Source organism: Engraulis encrasicolus, chromosome 20, assembly GCF_034702125.1.
Source record: "Engraulis encrasicolus isolate BLACKSEA-1 chromosome 20, IST_EnEncr_1.0, whole genome shotgun sequence".
NCBI lineage: Eukaryota > Metazoa > Chordata > Actinopteri > Clupeiformes > Engraulidae > Engraulis > Engraulis encrasicolus.
Genome location: NC_085876.1, coordinates 29269412 through 29287150, shown reverse-complemented (window position 1 = coordinate 29287150; position 17739 = coordinate 29269412). Strand labels below are relative to the sequence as shown.

The following is a 17739-nucleotide window of genomic DNA, read 5'->3' as shown; positions in this document are numbered from 1 at the left end:
CAATCTATTCCCTCCATTCTCCACCCTGCAGTCTACGCCTTAAACACTGTCAAAAGAAAGGAAAGAAAGAAAAAAACTAGAACTTTAACACACACACACACACACGCACGCACGCGCACACGCACACGCACACGCACACACACGCACACACGCACGCACGCACACAAGCACACACGCACACACGCACGGACGCACGCACACGCACACGCACACACACACGGTAGTGCAGCCCTTGGGGTGATTAAATAATTAAGACCACTGTGTTCCTGCTCCTTACTGATCGCCATTCCTCGGCCATTCCTCTTTACGTAAACAACAGCACGGCTGATTAGGAGGCAGACAAGTGTGGAGCTCTGGACTGCCAGGTTTTTGCTACAATGGTGTGTGTGTGTGTGTGTGTGTGTGTGTGTGTGTGTGTGTGTGTGTGTGTGTGTGTGTGTGTGTGTGTGTGTGTGTGTGTGTGCGCGTATCTGGCCAGGCACACTGACGCCTCTTGGCAGTACACCTACTACATTTGCCCAGCAGAGCCTGGTGGCAGCACCAGAGTAAGGAGAGCAGAGTGCCATTGGTGTACCGTTTGTGTGTGTACATGTGTTTACTGTATGAATGTGCCCACAAGCCTGTGTGTGTGTCTATGTATCTTTGTGTGTGTGTGTGTGTGTGTGTGTGTGTGTGTGTGTGTGTGTGTGTGTGTGTGTGTGTGTGTGTGTGTGTGTGTGTGTGTGTGCACACGCGCGCGCAAGTGCCTCTCTGAGAGTTTGCAAATGTGTATGTTTGTAACACTGAGTGTGTCTATCAGAAAGAACGGTCACAACAGGCGGTTTGAGAGCTTCATCTCCGCAGTGTGTGTGTGTGTGTGTGTGTGTGTGTGTGTGTGTGTGTGTGTGTGTGTGTGTGTGTGTGTGTGTGTGTGTGTGTGTGTGTGTGTGTGTGTGTGTGTGTGTGTGTGTGTGTGTGTGTGTGTGTGTGTCTCTGTGCTGGACAATTATAATCAACGTTGTAATTCCTGCATGTGCCCTCGGGGGGCGGCGCTCCTCTGGCGGCTTATGTAAGCTAATGTGCCGCATCATCACAGTGGAAAGCAGCGGTCTGACGACTCGAGAGGGAGACAGACGCACTCACTTCACACAGCTACTTGCAGAACTATTAATATTCATATGATTATTCAGCTTCCCTTGAAATGCACAACGGTGCATTACTCTCACCGAGACTGGATGTGGGGTGAAGAGAGGAGATTAAGAGGAGCTGATTAGTATGAAGTATGAGGAGAGAGAGAGACAGAGAGAGAGAGAGAGAGAGAGAGGGAGAGAGTGAGAGAGAGGGAGAGAGTGAGTGAGTGAGTGAGAGAGAGATGAAGTGAGTTAAGATGTGTGAGAGAGGGGGGGTGTGTGTGTGTGTGGACGTCTCAACAACTCCTGCTCTGAGCCAACTTGTGAGCAGACAAGGTGAAAAGAGGTATTGTAAGATGTAAGTAAGATGTAGAGAGATGCGTATAGGCATTATAAGATGGAGAAGCATTGGGAGACATAGAGAAACGGGCCCTGCCGTGGCCAACCGGTTGGGCACTTGTCAGTTTCTTCATATGCAGAGGTCATAAAGGGAAACTAAAATTATGAATTAAGTTCACTTTAAGTTCTGTGGAGTCAGAGAGTGTTAAGAGCTCATGTCTCAATGCAAAAGAAGGACTATGTGTGAGGAAAACAAAGAGCATGACAAAGCAATAACGAACAACTTATCAGAAGAGCCGAGTGAAAGGTTCTGTGTTAGAAAAGAGAAGACAAGACACTCCACACTGTGATGCAAGAGACGACACGACACCAAGCCTTTAGCCCAGTTTCTCAGAAGGTTTTTGGGGAGAAGTTCCACTCTGCCAGATATGCAGTGCCAAGCCGTTATCAATCTATTTTGGGGAGAAGTGTAAAGCGGATTGGGCCGAAGAGAGAGGGGGGTGGAGAAGAGGGATGGAGGAGAGGAAGAATAAAGGGAGGAGGAGGAGGAGAAAGTTATTGGTAGCCGAGAAAATTCTCTCCCTCTGGCTGTCTTTTATGCTTTATTCATGGGGTATTTTTTTCCGGGTACGAAATATAAAAGTGAAAAGGGAGAAAGAGAAGGGAGGGCGCGGGGGGAGGTCAGCCTAATTTCATTTTCTTCGCTGCACGGGATTTAGCGAGAGCAAACTGAGTCCAAAAGCACAGCCGGGCCAGGACTAGACAGGGGTCAGACAGGGTTTGTGGTGCGCGGTACAGCGCATCATTAACACAGCGTTAAAAAGCTAACAAGGTTCAAACGGTGACACGTGTACATGTAATCACAAATATTGAAAAAAGAATATGCAAATGATCTGAACAGCATGTTCATCCTGACTGGGCTAGGTAGTCTAATCAAAATCAAACAAGGGGGAGAAAATTGGCACGAAACTTTGACAAAACCATTTCAGTGTTCCTCTGTGCCTGTCTGTCTGTGTGCCTGTCACTCCTCACACACGAGCACGCACATAGAGACACACATACACACACACACAGACACACACAAATTGCGTCTGTCACTCCTCAATCTCATTTGCATGTAAACCGGGAGGAGGAAATCACCTCTTTCCTAGAACTCCAACTGCTCTGCATTAAAGCAGAGAACAAATGAACGGCGGCTCTCGAGTTTAAACACTCAAAAACTGACAGAGCTGAAGTCATGGAAGCTGGAAAACGGGGATTAAGTAAAGACAAAAAAGGCAAAAGAAACAAAGTCAGAGAGAAAAAAGCAAGAAAAGAAAAGAAAAGAAAAGGATAAAAAGAAATAAAGGAAGGAAGGAAGGAAGGAAAGAAGGAAGGAAGGAAGGAAGGAAGGAAGGAAGGAAGGAAGGAAGGAAGGAAGGAAGGAAGGAAGGAAGGAAGGAAGGAAGGAAGGAAGGAAGGAAAGAAGGAAGAAACAGAGAAAGGAAAAAAGGAAGGAAAAATTTGCTATTAATGGATCGCAATAGTGTCCTGCATCCTGATTATAGCGGACCACCTTCATTAAAGGGACACTGTGTGAGATTTTTAGTTGTTTATTTCCAGAATTCATGCTGCCCATTCACTAATGTTACCTATTTCATGAATACATACCACCACCATAACATTCCAAGTATTCATTATGACTGGAAAATTTGCACTTTCCATACATGAAAAGGGGGGGCTTCTCCATGGTCTGCCATTTTGAAATTCCAAAAATAGCCATTTTTAGCTGCAAAAATTACTCTACTTGGACCACACTAGGAAATATGTGTGTATTACTTAGTAAACTTTCATATAAAGATCAAATTTGACAATAGGCAGCCCCGTTTCAATGAGCAGCATAGTTGCAGTACCTTTTTGACCATTTCCTGCACAGTGTGCCTTTAAAGCCTCAGTGGCAACGGCAATCTGTAGAGTCTTAGAATGCACTAGATCAGGCCCAATATTAGGGACAAATGAAATCCGTTTACATTTTTCTCAAATTCCGTTTTATTTTTTCTCAAATTCCGTTTTTTCTGATTTATTTTTTGCCAAATCGGATTTATACCTTATTTTCCCCTTTCTACCCCCCCCACCCAACAAATAAATAAATAAATAATCTAGTTCAAACTGGTGGGTGGACAGAGCCAATCACTCATGGTTGAATGGTAGGTAGAGAAAAGAATGAAATTACCTGATAGTTTCTTGTAATTTATCAGGCCTCAAAAATATTCCAGGTAATACGGTAGCTGAAATGTACATGCGCATATATTCTATAGGCTACACGTGATGCACCCAACTAGAAGGTGAATTCACTTCTGATGCATTCAAGTTGAACTCGGGCTGCATCAGGTTTCCTCGAATAAGTTTGGCTATATTGCAACGTGCAGCTACATTAGAGACATTTTTGGTCACGTTATACGTAGGCAAAGCCTCGCAAAGTCCCTACCATCTACCATTTCACACAAACACGTTTTACAAGGCGGCCATTTTCTTCTGATGATGACTTGACCCTTTTTCAAAGTCGCTGCTACTTCGTCGCCAACAAAGTTAACAAGACATGATCAAAGCATTGCCTGTTCAGTTTTTATTTTACAGCGGTCACGTCTGTTGTAACAAACTCCAAACTCGTGCCTCGCATCGGGTGATTCTAGTTTATTAAAGTGCTATGGAGAGCCGCCCGTCCTTTCTGTGTCGCATTGCATAGTCTTGGTAACAGACGGTCAGGACAACGCGTTTATGCCTGACCTGTTCTACTAGGCAACATTTGAGTTTTAAGATTTCTTCAATGCTCTGACGGCCAGTGTTAAGACGCGAGAGACAATCGGAAACGCCGCTTGGGGGATAATATGCGTTCACTGTCAACATGCGCTGACATGGATGATGGATCTGCATAGAACTTTTGTGCATCACCTCGCGTGGGCCAGATAGGCCTATGATATCGTGGCCATATTTTGTGTTTTAAATATCTTTTAAACTGATAAATGATGACGAAAATAATGAATTTTTAATTTTATCATAAGAAACGAGCGAATTCCGTGCAATTCCGCGTTTTTAACCAAATTCCGTTTTAATGTCCACATTCCGTGATTCCGTCCGTGTTTTCCGTATCGCGGAAATCATATGTCCCTACAATATGGCTGGGCACTGGACTGCTACACCGGCAACCCAGGTTTGATTTGGAACAACAAAATGTTGGTGACTCAAGAATACTTATGTTTGGCATTTCAACAGGAACCTTGCCAAGTCAGAGGTGACCAGTAGGCTAAGGCATCAGCAATTAAATGCCATTTCTTTCTTTCTTTTTCTTTTCTTTTCTTTTCTTTTCTTTTCGACCACCTCAGTGAGTGAAGACAAAACGTTCCTGAATGTCAGACGAGGCGTTCAGCTGAGGTTGGGCACAGTGTGACATTTTAAACACACATCAGTGCATTTGTGTCCCTTGCGGCTATAGCGTTTGCCATTTTGTTCTATTGTGTGTTAATATACCACGGCCCGTTTCAGGCGAACACTGGGGAAAATGCTGTGGGGTACACAACTTTTTTTAGGTATATGATTTTAAAGACTTTTTATGAAATATCTGTGATACCGACAATTTTTTTTAACACATTCCTCCACGGTTGCGAAATAATCAGCTCATTCCAATCTGCACTTCAAGAGAATGCAACCAATTACGCACCCCATTCTGTTTATGTTTACCTCAAAAGCTTAAATATCACTTAAAAACAACAACAACATTCAAACATTGATGCTAAGAAAAGCACTGTGTGATTAAGATGTATAATTATGGTCATACAGACGCCAATACTGCTTGGAGATAATGAGCACCAACAGAGAAAACATTATGATACGCCTTGAATTACATGCAATTACATTATGGGGGCAGATCCTTGTCTGTCACTGTGTGTGCGCCGCATGTGTGTGGGTGTGTGTGTCTGTGTGTGTGTGTGTCTGTGTCTGTGTGTCTGTGTCTGTGTGTCTGTGTGTGTGTGTGTGTGTGTGTGTGTGTGTGTGTGTGTGTGTCTCTGTGTGTCTCTGTGTGTCTCTGTGTGTCTCTGTGTTTGCCTGTGTGTGCCTGTGTGTGCTTGTGTACCGTATGTGTCACACTCAAACGTCCAGGGACAGTGACTTAGCTGACTTGAACTAATGCGGATGACCAAACCTCTGAGTCTCAACTTGGCCTTGCTTTGCAACCCAAGCGTTTCTGAAAATGCCACATTTCCACAAGAACGCTCATGCATTGACCACTCAAATTGCCCTATTCTCTTGACATTAATAGCCATTGATTAATCAGACTGCCCTATGCCCCTCGCATCAATATTCCCTGCACATGCCTCCACCTCACCACATCAGGTGATGGGACGGGACAGTATGCCAAAGGGGTGTGTGTGTGTGTGAGCGCACGTTCTGTATGCCAAAGGTGTTTAGGTGTGTGTGTGTGTGTGTGTGTCAGAGACAGAGAGCGTATTTGTAAGTGCAGGCATGTTCTAGTGAGATGATGGGATCTACTTCTCACTCTATGTGTGTGTGTCCGTCTCTATAAATAGTGATAGTGCTAACCGTAGCGCGCACGCTCGTGTACGTGTGTGTGTGTCCCTCACACACACCTCGACCTCAGTCACTTTGTCAGATTAATGAGCTATGATTGATGCACAGTTCCACCTCCTCCTTCTCCCTCTCCCTCATCCTCCTCTCTTCTTTTTTTCATCAATCGCTCCCTCTCCCTCATTCTAACCTTCCTCCCTTCTCTCTCTACCTTGTTGTCTTTTTTCCATTTATCTCATAACGGTCCTTCCTTCGTTCAGCCCTTCTCCTCTCCTCTTCTCTTCTCCCCATTTGTCTCCAGTTCTATCCCTCCTTCTGTTCCTCCCTCTATTATTCACTCCTTCCTGCGTCTCCTCTTGGGATGAATAATATCCGTATTAAGAGCGTTGTTCATCATCTCGTCCAGGGCAGGAGTAGAGTGTGTGTGTGTGTGTGTGTGTGTGTGTGTGTGTGTGTGTGACAGGAGTACTGCAGGACGACACCTGACCGGAATAGATCACGCTGGAGAACACTACTGAGTCGTCATTACATGTCTTGCACGCACGCACGCACGCACAGAAGCACTCACACACACGCACACTCACAGCTTTGGCTGTACAAAGCAGAATTTCCGCCACAATTATTTGGTGCGGAAGATGTAAAAAACTACTGTTCTGACTCTCCAAGACCCTCAAACACACCTTCCATACAGCACGAACCGTAAGCAGCAGCAGAATCCTAATGGCCTTTGGCCTAGGAGCAAGCCCATCAGACAGAAAAGGAAGGCAAGACAGCTGATTGAGGAAGAGGAGACAGCTGTGATTGAGGCAGCAATCAGAATACGAGGCCTTTTGGGGCACATAAAGGCTCTCTGTGTCCCTCAAGGCAGCACAGGCAAGATATTACGGCACTCTAGTATGGCTTTAAATGCAATTTCCACACTCTGCAGAATAGGAGGGGGACATGGCAGCATGGCAAGATGCCATTGGCAAGAGGGAGAGATGGCTGATTGGAAACAATATATACTATATAATATATCACAATATAATACAGTAAATCCAGAAAGTATTCAGAGCGCTTCACTTTTTCCACATTTTATTACGTTACAGCTTTATTCCAAATTGTATTAAATTGTATTTTGTGTTGAATTTTAAGGACAGAGATGAATTTAATACAATTTGGAATAAGGCTGTAACGTAATAAAATGTGCAAAAGGTGAAGCGCTGTGAATACTTTCCGGATGCACTGTATAAGGAGATTGGAAACGTCATATAATGTCAAATATAATATATAAAATATGTATATATATATATATATATAATAATGCAAGGAGATAGCTGAGGGCTGGAAATTAAATATAATATAAGATCATATAAATAATGTAGTGTAAGGAGGTGGCTGAGGATTGGAAACGTATGGACATGCTCACGACTTGGATGGGAAAAAAGTGGGATGGAGTAATAAAAAATACCTTTCATGGGCGTGAATGTGATATGAGAGAGAGAGAGAGAGAGAGAGAGAGAGAGAGAGAGAGAGAGAGAGAGAGAGAGAGAGAGAGAGAGAGAGAGAGAGAGAGAGAGAGAGAGAGAGAGAGAGAGAATCTGAGCAAGAGAGCGAAAGAATAAAGAGGTAGTGAGTGTGATTGACTGAGAATGTTTGAGCGCTGGGTGAGGGATGAAAGTGATTCAGGGAAAACCAGACTCAGCTTTCTCCAAATGCCTTGCAGCCTAATAGGACCACCGTAAAACACGCACATTCACATGGATGGACGAATATGCACACCCACACATATACCCACGCACACACACACACAGCACTTCATATATTCACACTGTACACCTACAGACGCACACACACACACACACATGCTCACACACACGCACACACACACACAATATTGAAAAGCCTGTTGCTGACTCATTCGATTTCCTGACAGGACTTTCTTAATAGAATATTTCTGCAGTAATTCAGAAAGCCACTCGGAGGGGGAGGGGCATGAGGCAGCTGTGATGTGGAACTACAGTAGTGTGGAGGTGGGAGATGGAGGGGGACCATGTGTGTGAGTGTGAGTGTGAGTGAGTGTGTGTGTGTGTGTGTGTGTGTGTGTGTGTGTGTGTGTGTGTGTGTGTGTGTGTGTGTGTGTGTGTGTGTGTGTGCGCAGGACGATGCATGGCATGAGAGGAGGCAGAGAACTAACTCCCCTTGCCATCTGACAAGGACCACACACGCACGCATGCACGCACGCATGCACACACGCGCGCACACACGCACGCGCACGCACACACACACACAAGCACCCAGACACACACAGACGGTGTATTGTATTTTGTATTGCAATGCACTTTTATGACAATTACTATTAAAGTTATCATTGCAATGTAATTCCTAAAGTTGCACTGCTCAAAAATGTGATATCTTGCCGCAGATACCGGTTAACCACCAAATGTCCTGAGGGAAACCCCATTGATATTTATGGATATTCCAAACCCTATAGAAATTCCAACCCCTAAGGATATTTCAAGCTGAGCTCAGATAAAACAGCAGGAATAGGCCAACCCAACAGACTGAGGAGGCTGTTATTCCAGCTAGCCCAACACACTTCAGGCTGAGGAGACTGGTAGAGTGGGAGAAGCAGTGAGATGAAACAACAAAAAAGAAAAGGGGGTGGAAAACATGACAGGCATGTAGAGAAGCAGAGTCAGAGGAGATGAAGTTTCTAGGCCAAGGCGGGTGGCGTCAGGAGAGGAAAGAGGAGAGGAGAAGAGAGGAGAGGAGAGGGAGAAAAGAGGAGAGGAGAGAGAAAGGAAGAGGAGAGAGAAAGGGAGAGGAGAGGAGAGAGAGAGAGAGAGAGGAGAGGAGAGGAGAGGAGAGGAGAGGAGAGGAGAGGAGAGGAGAGGAGAGGAGAGGAGAGGAGAGGAGAGGAGAGGAGAGAGAAAGGAGAGGAGAGGAGAGGAGAGAGAAAGGGAGAGGAGAGGAGAGGAGGTGAGGTTGGAGATGGAATTCTGATAAACCACTAGTGTGCAGGGTGGTGGTGGTGGTGGGGGGGAGATAAGAAAAGAAAAAAAGCAAGAAGAGACAGAGCAGTGGTAGGGAAAAGAAATCAAATCTATTCTGAGTCAGAAGCCTGACGCTGCACTTTTCACTTCGCAGAAGCCATGAGCCGTATCTGGGAGCAACCGGGTTACAAAACTTATTCTAGTTGCATTTTTTTTCGTCTGAAAAACCAGCCAAGCGAGCACACCTCAATTCACCCAGCCTAAACAGTACAGAATGTGTGTGTGTGTGTGTGTGTGTACATGCGCATGTATACATTTGTGTGAGTGTGTGTGTGTGAGTGTGGGTGTGAGTGAGTGTGAGTGTGTGCGTGCGCGTGCCCAAGCTTTACTTATCCACTCTTCCTATGACCAATGCGAGTGATGTGTGCATCATTCAGCTCATTAAGATGTTTTGGGTGGATGGTGCATCACAGTCACAGGGTGAGATCTCAGGCAAAGCAATAGGTGGGAGAGCCAAGAGAATGGCTCAGAAAGGCACAGATGAAAATTAAGACTCAGCAAGTGACAATCAAGCCTGTGGCCCCGTGTCACCCTCTGTGCAATTGGAACATTGCTATTTAATTCAGTGACTGCACAAATCTGCCTGCAAGCTCACTCCCCATTCCCAAGCCCACTTCCCCCCACACTGAAGCATCATCAACTTCAACTTTGCCAAAAGATCAAACAAAAGTCCCTGTGTGTGTGTGTGTGTGTGTGTGTGTGTGTGTGTGTGTGTGTGTGTGTGTGTGTGTGTGTGTGTGTGTGTGTGTGTGTGTGTGTGTGTGTGTGTGTGTGGAGAGGCAGTGTGTCTGAATTAGGCTCGTTCAAATTATGCTCTCATTAGTTTGTAAGTGAGTGCCAGAGGCTATGACGGTATCACCCGGTCTCTCTCTCTCTCTGTGTGTGTGTGTGTGTGTGTGTGTGTGTGTGTGTGTGTGTGTGTGTGTGTGTGTGTGTGTGTGTGTGTGTGTGTGTGTGTGTGTGTGTGTGTGTGTGTACCCTCTTCCTCCTCTCCATTTCTCCCCCTCCTCTTCCTCAACTGCGGTTTTGACTCTTTACGGTTCGACCCAGGACAACACGTGACAGCAGGGAACTTCAGTCACTGGAGTCGCTAATGATTTATGTAAGACGTTACCCAGAAACAACACAACTTAATTAACAGCTGATTAAAGCAAATTCAAAGGCAGACAATAGGTACACAAAGTATAGACAAGAAGGGGTGTGTGTGTGTGTGTGTGTGTGTGTGTGTGTGTGTGTGTGTGTGTGTGTGTGTGTGTGTGTGTGTGTGTGTGTGTGCGTGCGTGCGTGCGAAAAAGAAAAAAACTACAGTTAGAGAGTGACAGAGACTGATCGTGCGATGCAATTGTTGTCTAGAAATTTTGAGTGCATGTCAGGTGTTTGGCAGATCATGCTTAGGGTTTTGCGCTGAGAGTTGGAAGCGGCCTGCAGTGTTGGATTTAAAAGTAAAAACAGCCACAATCAGCCTTCTAGTGTTAGGGGTTAGACCCAGTGTTGCCAGATTGGGCGGTTGCCTGCCCAATTGGGCTACTTGGAATGGCCGTCTGCAGGTAAAACCAAGAAAAATTGGCCATTTGGCGTTTTTTTAAAGCCGTTTTGTGCCCATAGAAACCGATGCAATTTGTTGAAATTGGGCGGAATTTAGCGCATTTGGGGTTTTTTGAGAACCTTTGGGCGGGTTTTGATCAGACAAATCTGGCAACACTGGTTAGACGTCCTGGTGTTTGGCGCCGGTGTGCGGGGTTGGATTGAAAATAGTGGAATCGATTAGAAGTGCCTAGCTACAGTCCCCTGCAAGATGCAACACTCAGGGTACATGGTGTTCAATATTAATAACTGACTGCAACAGCCCTATGCAAGATGCATGGCAAAAACACACGCAGTGAGAGAGAGGGAGAGAGAGAGAGAGAGAGAGAGAGAGAGAGAGAGAGAGAGAGAGAGAGAGAGAGAGAGAGAGAGAGAGAGAGCTCCACCGCTACAGCGACAGAGAGATCACTGCATGAAAAGAGGAATATGTGGATGAGTTTTGCACCTTAAACTGCCTCATACCTCAAGCCACAGCATTTGCGGCTCCCCCATGCCCCCCTCCCATCCCCTTCTTAGGAGAGCCTTTAATATGTAAATGCCAGTGATCAGGTCGGGAGCTGCTACAGTCAATTTCAAGTGGGGTGGGGTGGGGTGAGGTCAGGTGGGTGGGAGGGAGTGGGGGGTCGGCAGGCCTGTTTCTAGGATTTTGGGGTCCCTAGGCAACGGGATTGTTGGGGGCCCTAGGGCATTTTTTGGCCTTTTACTAAAATGTGTGTGTGTGTGTGTGTGTGTGTGTGTGTGTGTGTGTGTGTGTGTGTGTGTGTGTGTGTGTGTGTGTGTGTGTGTGTGTGTGTATGTATGTTTGTTCACGCTGCCCAGTGGTGTTTTTCAGAATCACTAACCATTAAACCAGGGGTAGTGAACCTATGTCTCGAGGGCCCTTGAGGCCGTTTTATCCGGCCCCTGATATCATTATAATGTTTTGCAACTTCACATGAAATAGGCCTATGACATATTTTGCAGGCCTAAAGGAATCTTAGAAATTACATTTCCAATGCAATTAAGTTAGGCCTATATTCAGGGGACCTAGAAAAGGTGGGGACTGTTTTAAATGTGTCTACCTTTAAAGGTGTCTATATGTCTATATAGGCCTAAAGGTGTCTATATATGCCTAAATTTCATGGGGAAATCCTGATTTGTGTTCATAGTACGGCCCCCGGAGGATTTTATGACCATGGTAGGAATTTGAAGTGGCCCTTCGAATGAAAAAGGTTCCCCACCCCTGCATTAAACCTTTCTTCTAGCCACAGCTCTGCTGTCAGTACATTTTATTATGATACTATAAGCTCAGAAATGAAGTTGATCGAACAATTCGATCGGTGCTATAAACATTTAAATGAACCGAATAGAAATCAGAATAGAAACATCTGAATGATCTTTCTTGGACATAGCCTACATTTTGAAGTGACCCTTTGAATTAAAAAGGTTCCTCACCCCTGCTTTTGAGGAAAAACATCAATGTGCTTGGCCACTCTGGTTTTTAAATTATTCTGAACTAAAGCAAGGATTGTTCAAGGAAGTTCAAAACAGACTGTGTCTGGTTAAATTAGTTCTACACCAAGCCTTTAGGTGGCAGTACAACTAATTCGCACAATGCGAATTCCACACACAAGCCACAAAGAAGCCATCTACCGCGGTCAACAACACCGACCTATCTGAACAGAACCACGCGCTGTCTGTGTGGTTTCACTGTTACAAGTTTCTTGGCGACATGGGGGAAAGTTCCTCACATACCAACGGAAAATGGGCTTCACATACATGTAAGTAAATTTTACTCAACTGTGGTTTAAAGTTTCAGTACTCAAGAGCGATTGAATAGCTCCTCTGAACACAGATCCGCCATTGCTAAGTTGTAGCACAAGTCCCCTCAATGAATGTGACTACTCTTGTTGCTGCTGTACGCTAGTCAATTCTGATAACTTGCGAGCATCGTAATGACAAAATGCAGTAGTGAAACGGTGAATATGTTAAGTATACTTGTTGATGGTAAGTTGTTTGACATTGCTCGTTCTCAATTGCCTTTCCCCTGCCTAAAGATGATTCCCAGTTTGTCGCTCCCAGCGCGGTTCGATCCCCAGTCGGTTCGCTCCCACTAGCCAGACTATCGAGCCCACCGAGCTAGTTATCTTTTTGATGTTAGTTTTTTGTTACGTACCCTAAACCTAACCCTTACCTTAATCCTAAACCTAACCCTAAATTGCTTGTATGTGGTAGTGTATGATAATACGAGAAATGTAATCGGGTGGGATAGAACGCCTGGGATTGATAGGGTCACCTGGTACTACACGTCCGGGAGTGATCTTACATGGGAGTGACCATCTCCCAGCGCTTAAGATTGACAAAGGCTACCGTTAGCATGCTATTGCGTTAGCTCATCAACTAGTTGCTGGGCACTGCTCATTTTTCACGTCTGCCCGGCATTTCGCTGATGAACTAACGCTTGGACGTCTTGCCAATGTATTTTACAGCGGCAAAAATGCATCTAGGCGACGTTGGCAAGATTGGTGTGCCGTCTGGGTATGTTGGTTTTCAGTGCTGGGCAGTAGCGAAGCGACTAGTTTAATTACATTCCCTAGTAGCTTGGTCGTAGCGTCATTACTATGTATCGACTAACGTCCCTGTAGTTAGGAAATAAATAGTTTGGAAATCAATGTGAAATACCCTGGCATTTGCAACAGTAGGCAACCTGTCCTTAAAAAGTATGGGCCCTCAAAACAGCACTTGTTGCACAAATAAGTGTTGCATAGAGCAGTCTTTCCCAACCAGGGGTACGTGTACCACTAGGGGTACGCGAGCACCCTGCAGGGGGTACTTGGAAAAATGAAAACATGTCTGGAGCATAGTCACATTGGGATATAAAGCATGAGTCAGGGGGTACTTGTGGTATGAGAAAAGGCTTAGGGGGTACTTAAGACAAAAAAAGGTTGGGAAACACTGGCATAGAGCACGCCACCCCGACGAAATCAATGTGAAATACCCTGGCATTTGCAACAGTAGGCAGCATGTCCTTAAAACGTATGGGTCCTCAAAACAGCACTTGTTGCACAAATAAGTGTAGCTGGCCTCTTCAAGAAATTGAAATTATGCATGGTCACTTTTTCTTATTGTTTCACGTGGAGGTCTACTGACATTGTCTAAATAATGTAGGCTAGTTTATGTCCATGTATTATATTAGGACCCAAGGTTAATGGGTTATTCTGTTTACCATGTTTTCACAGGCTGCTGTCTCATAATATGGCGAAGACGAGTCACTTGAAGGCCTAACAGCTCTTATGAGGAGCAGTCTTGCCATAGAAGACTGAAAGAATGTAAGATTAACTTCTTTGTGACCAATATGACTTGCTCATTGATACATTAGCTATGTCAATATGAGATGCATGGCGAAGTATTTAATTTATTTGTCTCTCTTCTAGGAGCTGTAGAAACAACAGGGTGCCTGCTGCAGTATGACGAGGACGCCCTGATCATAGAAGGTCCAGTGTCTTGGCAGGGTGAAATGGCACTGATATCGGTATGTGGTGATATCAGTTAAAATTAATGAATTAATTATCATATCTGAATAATGTGAACACTGGATTTACCACACACTCACACACACCCTAGTCCTAGATTATACAACCAAGGTTACTTTTACCACAGCTCTGGCACTGCATCAAATTTCTTTTCTTTTTTATAGAACTGGACAGGTCATTTATTCGTTCCCCTTGTTTTTTGCAGTGTCCTGCAGGATGCTGTGTCCTGCAATCCTGTGTGCTGTGCTACAGACGCGTGTGGAGGTCAACCCGAAATGGGCACAGTAGCGTGAAAGAGGGTAAGCTTAACCTATAGCCTACGTCAGGGTTGGGGAACCTTTCTCATTCGAATGGCCACTTCAAATTCATCCGAGGGGCCATAAAAGTCCTCCAAGGGCCGTACTATGAACACAAACCAGGATTTTCCCTTTCACTTTAGGCCTATATTGAAGGCAGCCACATTTAAACAAACGCCAACTTCTTCAGGTTCCCTGAATATAACTTAATTGTATTGCTAATGTATTTTCTAAGATTCCTTTACAAAATATGTCATATTTCATGTGAAGATGGAATTGCATTAAAATTATATCGGGGGCCGGATAAAACAGCCTCAAGGGTCGCAAACGGCCCTAGAGACATAGGTTCCCCACCCCTGTCCTACATTGTCAATATGACTTGTGCTACTTTATAGATAAGTTGTCAATGCTGTGCATTGCTATGTTTTGATTTTATTTTCTTACATCCTACAGATCCTGGCAGGGAGACGGTAGTGTCCTGCAGGATGGTGATGGGCAATCTTACAAGAGACCACAGAAAACTGATATAGTGTAAGATTATCCCTGTTGGGCTCAATATGTCTTGCTTATTGATATATTTGCTATGTCAATATGAGGTGCATGACGAAGTATTTATTTATTTGTTGTTTCTACAGCTCCCAGAAGTGAGACTGAGTGCCTGTTGCAGTATGACGAGGAAGCAGTGACCAGAGACCTTCAGTAGACCCTGCTGGCATGATTGGCGGCTGAAGAACATAATCAACAGCAATGTTTATAATATTGTACATACCTGTATAGTCTGCACTAAAATGCTGTACCTGTACTATTTTTCCTCTTACTTTCATATTTACTATGAATTGACAACTTTTACTCAAATCCATTTTTGTATGTGCCCTGACTAAAACTATCCTTAAACCTAACCTGTCAGAGGTGTAATAACAACCTGCTCTTAGCAATGTGGCAGCAGTCTACTTGGATGCAGCGGGGAACATAGAACCCTTTTTTTGAAAAAGCATTGTATGTTTCTGAGTTTTATGAATTGTGCCCTTCCCAAACCTAACCTGTCGTAGGGGCCTATGAAATCCGTTTTTTTTTAATTATTATTATTTACATTTTTGAACTTATTTTCCCCTTTCACCCCCCCCACCCCCCAAAACAAAAATAAAAAAAAATACAAAAAAATCTTAGTTATTTAGTTCAAACTGGTGGGTGGACAGAGCCAACCACTCATGGTTGAATGGTAGGTAGAGAAAAGAAAAGTAAAATTACCTACTAGCTTTTTGTAATATCAGCCCTCAAAAATATTCCAGGTAATAAGGTAGCTGTATTGTACATGCGCATATATTCTATTAAATACACGTGACGCACGCACCCAACTAGAAGGCGAATTCACTTCTGGTGCATTGAAGTTGTTGGACTCTGGCTGCATCAGGTTTTCTCGAATACTTGGCTATATTGCAACGTGCAGCTTAGAGACATTTTGGGTCACGTTATATGTAGGCATTAAATAAATAGCCTCGCAAAGTCCCTACCGTCTACCGTTTCACTCAAACACATGTTTTACAAGACGGTACTCAGCGTCAAAAAACAGCAGCAAACATAAAAAAATGGTGAAGACCACTCTACTTGAAGACCATTCAGAAAAGGGGCTAACTGTCCAATTGTCCTTTAGGGCAAAGAAACAAAAAAGGTAAAGTTGAGCATCTAAAGCAGCTGAATGTCAAGGAAATGGAGAGGAACGAAATGTGTACTGGTTTGTGTGTCCAGGTGTGTGCATTTGTGTGATGCAGGGAGAGTGGGGGAGAGACTACTACCATGAGATTTAATCATACGTCTTTTTTAAAATCTTGGAGTGAGGCATATGCTGGCATTTCAGTGGATTAACCTCAACTGCAACTTGTGCAAATACTACTGCAAGCATCAGCACTCACACACTACATGTACAGTTGAGTGCCTGCACACGCGCACACGCACGCACGCGCGCACGCACGCGCGCACGCACGCGCACGCGCGCGCACACGCACACGCACACGCACACAAACATACCAATTGGTTGTCATATTTATCATACCCAGAACTGACGAGTAAAGTGCTTCACAACACAACTTTCTTTAGGCATTACATATCCGCCCAGAAAAGGCAGAAAACCTTTTTACAGAAGTGTGTTTCCAAACTTAATAAACTTCAAAGAAACCAAAGGAACCGTGGAAGAGGTGTGTGTGTGTGTGTGTGTGTGTGTGTGTGTGTGTGTGTGTGTGTGTGTGTGTGTGTGTGTGTGTGTGTGTGTGTGTGTGTGTGATAGGAGAGCTCATGGGCATCTTAGTCTCAGGAGAGCCAGTCTTTTTTCAACTAACGTGTTCATGTTCACGCTCCGAGGAAAATTCAAGGACAACTTCACAAAGAACAGTAGATTGCATGGAACTCTTCCATTAATTGCATGCCAGCCTGTATTTGTGCGTGTGCGTGTGTGGTGCCCTTTCTTATGTAAAAGTGGTGCTTGAGAGTTTCAGGGGCGTGCAAGAAGAGTGAGTCGTACATACTGAGTAGAGTGGTCTGTGTGTGTGTGTGTGTGTGTGTGTGTGTGTGTGTGTGTGTGTGTGTGTGTGTGTGTGTGTGTGTGTGTGTGTGTGTCTCATTGTCCATATCTTTTAGATCCTTTTTGCTGTGTGTGTGCCTCCTTGACCATATATTTTAGATCCCCTTTGTAGATTGTGTGTGTGTGTGTGTGTGTGTGTGTGTGTGTGTGTGTGTGTGTGTGTGTGTGTGTGTGTGTGTGTGTGTGTGTGTGTGTGTGTGTGTGTGTGTGTGTGTGTGTGTGTGTGTGTGTGTGTGTGTGTGTACCTCTTTATCCATATCATCCAGGTCCTCTTTGCAGAGCATGTACAGGGGGTTCGTTTCTGACATGCTGGGCTGGCGGTTTCGTTTGGAGGGTCCAGGCTGCTCGTCGTCTGGGGACTGGCCACTGCTGCAAACACAGCAAACACCACATTACAACATTAGAACAAAGCCAGCATATTACCGGTACATTATTATAACACAGCACATTACATTATCACATTATAATATTACATACATAACTGACCACTGCACCGTGCTAACTCTGACATTGTGAGGCTTAAGTCTTCTGATCAAACGTGAGGAGATTAGTATTAGTATGAGTACTCAGGACAGAAGACATGATACAGGTTCGTCATTGATCATTAACTGAAAGCAGCTGGTTGTGAATGACGCATCTCTGATTGTACAAACGGTGAGCGGGCACCTTCTGTAGGCTTGTTGGTTGGCACAATGGGAAGAAAACGTATTTTATCCAAGATGGGGG

General features: G+C 44.6%; 1 protein-coding gene and 1 long non-coding RNA gene across 3 annotated transcripts in view; one reads left to right on the top strand and one right to left on the bottom strand.

Moving 5' to 3' along the window:
* ctdp1 (CTD (carboxy-terminal domain, RNA polymerase II, polypeptide A) phosphatase, subunit 1) overlaps positions 1-17739 on the bottom strand; it is a 140344-nt gene that overhangs the window by 69139 nt on the left and 53466 nt on the right. The window contains exon 13 of one of the 2 annotated variants that reach the window (XM_063185752.1): positions 17259-17382. In XM_063185752.1, coding sequence (XP_063041822.1) covers positions 17259-17382 — 124 coding nt within the window. The remainder of the gene's footprint in view (positions 1-17258; positions 17383-17739) is intronic. The other variant, XM_063185753.1, reaches the window with a different exon arrangement.
* Positions 12182-15541, top strand: LOC134436500 (uncharacterized). The gene is made up of 6 exons (XR_010032218.1): positions 12182-12390; positions 13849-13938; positions 14044-14141; positions 14348-14441; positions 14892-14969; positions 15074-15541. It is a non-coding gene; the product is annotated as an uncharacterized LOC134436500 (long non-coding RNA).